The following is a 7,500-nucleotide window of genomic DNA, read 5'->3' as shown; positions in this document are numbered from 1 at the left end:
TGGATGTGTGCTTGCATCTTCTTCTTCTCGTTCTGCAGACCCTGGTTCCGCTCCTCCTCCTCCTCCACGCGAGACTCCAGGTCGTGAAGGATCTCCTCCAGCTCCTGTTTCTTGGCAACCAGACGGGCGCGCATCTCGTCTGCCTCGGCGAACAGCTCCGTCTCCGCCTGAAGCTGCTCCGCTAGGATGTTCTTCTCCTCCAGCAGCTGGGGGGTCACAGAGGAGTCGCACAGAAACCAGTCAGGACCCAGTGGAAACCAGTACGAACAATCCATTGCACGTGTGAATGACTGTGGCATGGATCTGGATTGTCTGATCAAGGCCAAACCAGTATGGGTCAAACCAGTGGACACCAGTACAGGTCAGCCACTTCACAACGAATGTAACCCTACTGGATTAGTGTCCCCACACTGCAGCCTTAAAAGTGTACAGATATCACTATGTGAGGCTTGGAGAGTTTAAGGGACCAAAGTATCCATGTATTTCATGTGCAGATTACCAAAGGCTGAAGTACAGAAGACTCCAGTGACTCCAGTGAGGCTGTTGACATGAGGGGCACCTACCTGTTGGTGTTTTCTCTCCATCTCCACCAGCTCTCCTTCCACTTTACTCTGTTTCTCCTTCACCTTCACCAGCTCCTCATCCTTGGCCTGCATCTCTTCCTCCTGACGGGTTACCTGCAGCAGTGGCTTCACCTACACACAGACACACACACACACACACACACCAAACACCTGAGGTCAGACACACTTGGACACACACTGTGTGGCTCTTTTCTGGCCATAGACAAAAAACAATGTAAAGAAAGGTAACAAAGTAAGAGAGCACAGCTACACTACACAGTCCTCTTCACCCCACACGGGTCTCAAACCTGTGATCGTCTGGTTATTATCTCAGTTCACTAACCACTACACCACACACAACCCCTGTCTGTCTGTCTGTCTGTCTGTAGTGAGATAATGTATGGACGTCCACCTTGGTGAAGAGTCTCCACCACTGCCAGTGACGGAGCTTCAGGTAGGCAGCACAGTTCCTCTGTAAGACCTTCAGTGCACTCAACTGCTGCTGCTTCTTGGCAAACGCCCTGAGAAAAAACAATGAAAATAAAACTATGAGTGCAACTCAATGATTAAAGACAGAGAGAGACAGAGAGAGAGAGAGAGAGAGAGAGAGAGAGAGAGAGAGAGAGAGAGAGAGAGAGAGAGAGAGAGAGAGAGACTACGAGTGCCCTTTGTGGTGTTAATTAACTGGGCTCTGTGGCATACAGCTTTACAGTGAAAAGAATAAGCAAAAATTGGCAGACGAAAGACGATACCTGCATCCCATTGACTAAGACTTCAATGTGACCCCTTTTACATTACAGCCAACTCAGTCTAACTGACACATGTGACAGCTAACACATGTGAGACGCAGTGTGGGGGGTTTTTTTTGGTGGTGGTGTTGTTGTTGTTGTTGATGTTGATGAGATTGTTGTTGTTGTTGTTGTGATTGTTGATGATGTTGATGAAATTGCTGTTGTGTTGTTGTTGTTGTTGATGGCGATGATGATGTTGTTGTTGATGATGGGTTGACATGAGGTCACTCACTTGCGGGCCAGGTAGCCGCGGCAGACGGCCTGGAAGTAGATGATGATGTCGGTGATCTTCAGGTCCCGCTCCTCCTCCAGGTGGGCCAGAACCCCGGCCCGGAAAAAAATCTTACTCTGCCCGATCCGGAACAGGTTGGAGTCCAGTTCCAACGCCCGGATCTGCAGTTCACAGACACAGAGGGGAACTTAGAGTGGGGCTGGACTGGATGGTATGTCGACGGACACTTTATGATTAAATTTAAACTACATTAAAATAAAATAATCTCTTAGATATTGTTACAGGCATGTGCTTCACAGGTGCATGGCTTAAGTTCTTTTCATGGGTTTTAAGAGTAGACATAAAATGATTACATGATGTTAATGAATGATATAGGGGCGATGCTACAGAGGAGAATGGAATATGACTGAATGGAGGAACAAGCTCTTACCATCCTCTCACAGGCCTGTTTTCCATCCATGAAGCCTTTGGGAATAGCATTGGGAGTAAGGATTTCATACCTAGAGAGAGAGAGAGAGGGAGAGAGAGAGAGGGAGAGAGAGAAAGAGGGAGCGAGAGAAAGAGGGAGAGAGAGGGAAAGAGAGGGAGAGGTAGAGGGAGAGAGAGAGACAGAGAGAGAAGGATGTTGTGTTGTTTACAGGATCTGAGGTTAGAAGGATATTGAGATGCAATCAAACAATACCCTTGTGTTTCGACTCTAAGTTCCTCACATAAGCCTTCACTTTGTGTGTGTGTTTATACAGTCATTTGGATCTACAATAGCTCTCCACATTAATCAAATTAAGTAAGGTTTCAACAAAACCCAACTTTAGACAGTCTGAAGACTGATGAAAACCATTCTTTTGGATTTAGGATGAAAAAAATTGTACAGGTCAACATGACTGCTCTCTAACCACACTGACACAGATCGATGAGTGTATTACATAAAACAGACCCAAGTTTAATGATGAACATATTATTGACTTCAGTGGTTTAAATTCAGCAGCGTGGAAGTTTAAAGCACTGGGCGGGGCTTTTGTACCTCTGTCTGAACTCCTGGAAGACGATGCGGTTGGGGAAACCCTGTCTGCAGATACGAATCCCCTCCAGAACCCCATTACACCTCAACTGGTCCAGAACCAGGTGGGGATCCAGTTTACCCGCCTGAGAGAGAAAGAGCGGGGCGCATTTTAGCATAAGCTTATATTACTGAAAATGAGAAAAATAATCACAGTCATGAAGTCAAACTTGGTAAATGGAGTGTAATGTGTGTGTGTGTGTCCATGTGCATGTGTGTGTTGTGCATGTGGGAAAGAGAGGGGGAGAAAGAAGGCAATGCTTACAACATTACATGTAATGCTGATGAACTGTGAAAGATATACTATAACTACACAGGCTATAACTATATGTTATTACTATAAACACATGTCATTTTCCAACAATAAAAAAGCACTATTGCGTAATACAGACAGCAGCGCCCTCCCCTGCATGGCACACACAGTTACACAATAATGTAATCATAATAATAAGGACAGCTATAAGGTGAAGATTGGTAAATGGAGTGTGGTGTTTATCTGTGTATGTGTGTGTGTCTCTGTGTGCGTGTGTGTGAGTGCATGTGTGTGAGCGTGTGTGTGTGTGTGTGTGTGTGTGTGTGAGCGTGTGTGTGCCTCTGTGTGTGTATGTGTGTGTGTCTCTGTGTGCATGTGTGCGAGCGTGTGCGTGTGTGTCTGTCTCTGTGTGCGTGTGTGTGAGTGCATGTGTGTGCGTGTGTGTGAACGTGTGTGTGTGTGTGTGTGTATGGCGCGTATTCTCACCCTCTTCTCGTGGTTGGGGATGATACAGCGGACGAAGTTGGGGTTAGTGTTTCTCAGAGTGGCCATGAGTTTGGCCAGCTGCTCCTTATAGAGCTGACCCACCGTACGGAACATACCCTTCTTCGTCTTATAGGCCGCCCCAAACGCCGTCTCCGCCATGCCCGCAACCTGGTCCAGACCCACGATACGGTCCACTACACCACACACACACACACACACACACACAGAGAGACTGAGGTTAGACTGAGACAGAGAGAGACTAACAGACAGATAGATAGATAGACAGATACATAGATAGATAGATAGATAGATAGAAACAGACAGAAAGACAGACCGACAGACAGACAGACAGGCACATAGACAGATGGGCAGATAGATGTGCCTTAGAAAGGTATTTCTTTTTTGGCGAAACCAGCAGGAATAGCAGCAAGGAGGGGGAGCGTCAGCAGACAACAGCCACAGACACCATTTACAGACAGTGACTGACAGCTGAGACAGACACCATGCTGCAATGACAGGGGTGCAGTACAGGCCTGCAGGTGGCGCTATAGAGCACACAGTCAGCAGGGAAGGAGAGAGTCAAGAGAGAGACAAACTGTTTATCCCATAATTCTGTGCACACACACACTCTGTGTCACACGCACGTACGGTTTATTATACAAAGAATATATATGCTTATGTAGAGTGTAAAGTACAGTAAAACACATGCACGCGCACGCACACACACACACACACACAAAAAGACAGGGAGGGAGAGAGCGAGAGAGAGACTGACTATTTGCATGCTCAGGGAGTATAAATTTAGATTGTATAGTTAAGCATTAGTTTTATTGTTAACGTTGGACATGTTTACATGGAACTTGGAAGGAGAAACCCTGATGAATGTCTACCGTCCTTGTTAGATAAACGGCTTTCAATATAATTAAATACAAAATGTTATCTAAGCAAAGTGTAAATGTTAAGCATAAACGTCTCTGTCTAAACTGAGCCCTGTACTGTTTATACTTCACAAACTCTCCACTGTGTTATGATGAACCGTCAGGCCAGCACAGCAGGGTTTCACACACAGGATCAGTACCACCCTCTGCTACTCACTTTATCTGGTTTCTTTTTTTGTCCCCTGACTGGACAAAAAATGTTATTGTATTTATGTCTACAATATTTTACAAACAGAAAGCCTCGCTGTGCATTCAATTTCAATATGTTCCCTGGAGTTTTTTTTTTTTACAGAAATAAATATTTAAGGAAGAGCAAACAGACTGAGATGTGTGTGGAAAGGCCGGCGTCCTCCCGGCTCTCCGGGCCGCAAAGAGCCGCTTTGATCGCAGTCGCTGCAGTCTCTGATCAGAGGGAAAAAAAACGTCACTTTTCCTCGTTCAAAGTCTCGTTAAACGACGGCGGCTCGTATCAACCAGAGTCAAGGCCCGTTAGGTTCTGTCTGTGTTTCTCGTGCCATTCCCCACGGGGTCTGCTCTAACACAGCGGCTAACGAGCCAACGCTCTGATTGGCTGAATCAGGTGTGTGAGAACAGAGAGAGACTTAATCATGTACAGTGGTGTGTGGCCTCCGGGAGCAGGGCTGAGAAACACCGCGATGTGACATTCGCTGAATAGTTCAAAAAGCAAAGGGGGAGAGGCAGGGAGGGAAAGAGAGAGAGAGAGTGAGTGAGTGAGAGAGAGACAGAGAGAGAGAGAGAGACAGGGAGAGGTTGAGAGAAAGAGAGAATATACTGTATTGCCGGAGATGACGTGGCTTTTTTTTCCCTTTTATAACCTAAATATTAGACAAATCTCCATGTTTGTTTCAATATTATATTTTTCAGTTGAATCTGTTTCTTATGAAGAGTGTTTTGTGTATCTTTCCAAAAGCTCTTTACATCAAAGAGATCAAAGAATCCATCGTTTCAAAAAAAAAAACAAAAACAAAGGTTTTTTATCACTGACTGAAATAGAAAAATGGCATTTCCTCAGGATTAAATTTGATCCAAGAACCTACAAACTGAGCAATAAAAATCCTCCAGACTGCAAAAGAAATGTGTGGAAAAAAATAGCAGGCTGGGCTAGAGAGAGAGGCGTCTGAACGACCTCCACTGATTTCAAACAGACAAACGGTCATTACTGGCTCCTAATAGTTTATCTCCACTAAACAACAGAATGAGAACTCCACCCTGGCCCCGTCCTACACCAAAACACCGGCACCCTCATCTCCTCCTCTCCTTTATAATCCCCGCCATCTATAAACGGACAGAACACGGAAAAAAACCCAACGGCGGGTTCTCGGGTTAGTTCTGTTCACACTCATCCAGTCTCCGTGAAGGATCGGTGCGGATGAGGGAAGGAATGAGAGAGGAGAAATCTTTAGCTTATTGGAACGCGCCCCGTGAGTTGTGCGAACCGGGCCGACTGGCACGGGCCACGTTAGGTCTCTCTGATGGGGCCTAAGAGTCGCTGCAGTAAAAAACCGCTACACTGGACCGTCCTCAGATGTGGTTTTCATTCGACATGCCACGCTTTTTTTCCTTTCTTTTCTTTCTTTCTTTTTTAATTTTAAATAACGACTTGAAATCTGTGCGACCTGTTTTTGTTTATCAGACCAAAACATCGAGAAACATCAAGAAGGAAAAAAGCTCTGGAAGTTTCTACGGACCATCGTTTTCGGGGCGTCAAAGATAACCACGCAGAGTGTGAGAAGTGTGAACGGAGCCAGAGAGAACCAGTGTTCCGGTAAACTCTCTCTGCTTCACTGGGTTGTCATAACAAACACGCTTTATTCATAGCATGTTCACATTCAGAGGTTCCATTGTTTTATCATGTGGTATTTTTGTTTTTGGTTGGTTTTTTTTGGGGGGGGGGGGGGGTTAAATTAGGCACAACTTTACCTAAGGCACAGAGTTTCTCGCCCCCTCAGTGAAGTGTCATAAAATCCAGCTTGCAATTTCTGTAAATGTTTTCCACATGAGAGAGAGTCACATCTTTATGTTTATGTCTCTACTTCTTCATTTCGGAACTCTTTCATTAGAGAAAAAAGGGGGAGGAGGTCGTTTTTTTCTTTCCCCCCTCCCTGCTGTGTCTCAGGTGTGGGATTCTAGAAAGTACCTTGGTGTTTGCGACAGAAAAAAAAAGAAAAAAAAAAAAGAACGAAACGAAACGAAACCTGAAATCGAATTGAAGGCGGAGGATTCCAAAGCTTTCAGGACAAGAAAGGAAGAGTGTTTACATAACACAGTCTCAGCATTCACTTCATTAACATCTCAGTCCAAATCAATTCCTCTGTCTTCCTGCTAAAGTCAGGCCCTTTGGGGTGGTTTGATTTGGTTGTTGGACAGAGGTGTGGAGGCGTGAGCCCTGGCAAGTAATTTCACTTTTCCAAAAAAAATCAAACTGGCCCAAAAAGATTAGTGACTCCACATGAACAGACTCATCAATCAAAGCAAAGCAGCAACAAACCAAACAGAAAAGAGAGAGAGAAAAAGAGAAAAATGATGCAGATTAAATAAACATCACTAATCAGAAAGAGGAATACATGGAACATTCTGGCAAAAAAAAAAAAAAAACCACAGTGCTGAATGTGTATAACAGACAAATGAAATGTCCCAACATTCATCCAGGGCTTTACCAAAAGTTTAGCCGGTGTGTTTGTGAGGAGGGCAGTTCTGCCCCTGTGTTTTAGACATCTCTCACAGACGCAGCGGGGAGAGCAGGGCCTCCACTGGGAGACAGTCTCATGCTTTTTGTAATGCAGGTGTTTCACTGCATGTACAAATACATTCAGATGTCTGTGTACACACAGGGCTGCAGACCCACAATGCAGCCAGGGACGACTCTGAGGCAACCAGCACTCAGGCCACTGACTAAGGATTGTCTCTCACGCGGTCTGACTGTCTGAAATTTCTGAACGTTCAATGATATTCAGCGGGTGAATACAGATGCAAACAGGGCCTGGGACAAATAAATTTGATGAAGCGACAGAACAGCTTATGTTTCATAGAAAAGTGATTATGTTATTACTGTTAGACTTTTTTTGTTTCTGACACACACACAGACATCTTAACCAGGGAGGGGGGGTGGGGGGGGGGGGACTGAAGTCGCTAGCAGAGCCACAAGCGTGTCACCTCTGA

The 7,500-nt window shown here is 45.3% G+C and overlaps 1 protein-coding gene across 3 annotated transcripts in view; it reads right to left on the bottom strand.

Annotated features, from left to right (window-relative positions):
• Positions 1–7,500, bottom strand: part of LOC115829905 (myosin-10) — a 76,072-nt gene that overhangs the window by 15,876 nt on the left and 52,696 nt on the right. For 2 of the 3 annotated variants that reach the window (XM_030794076.1, XM_030794077.1), the window contains 7 exons: positions 3,383–3,576; positions 2,608–2,729; positions 2,017–2,086; positions 1,587–1,747; positions 976–1,084; positions 564–695; positions 1–206 (listed from right to left, as the gene is read on the bottom strand). The exon at positions 1–206 is cut by the window's left edge and continues 1 nt beyond it. In XM_030794076.1, the coding sequence (XP_030649936.1) occupies positions 1–206; positions 564–695; positions 976–1,084; positions 1,587–1,747; positions 2,017–2,086; positions 2,608–2,729; positions 3,383–3,576 (994 nt within the window). Of the gene's footprint in view, positions 207–563; positions 696–975; positions 1,085–1,586; positions 1,748–2,016; positions 2,087–2,607; positions 2,730–3,382; positions 3,579–7,500 lie in introns of all 3 variants that reach the window. The other variant, XM_030794078.1, reaches the window with a different exon arrangement.

Source organism: Chanos chanos, chromosome 16 (genome assembly GCF_902362185.1).
Source record: "Chanos chanos chromosome 16, fChaCha1.1, whole genome shotgun sequence".
In the NCBI taxonomy this organism is placed as follows: domain Eukaryota; kingdom Metazoa; phylum Chordata; class Actinopteri; order Gonorynchiformes; family Chanidae; genus Chanos; species Chanos chanos.
Note: the sequence above shows the minus strand (reverse complement) of the source record. Positions and strands in the feature narration are given on the sequence as shown.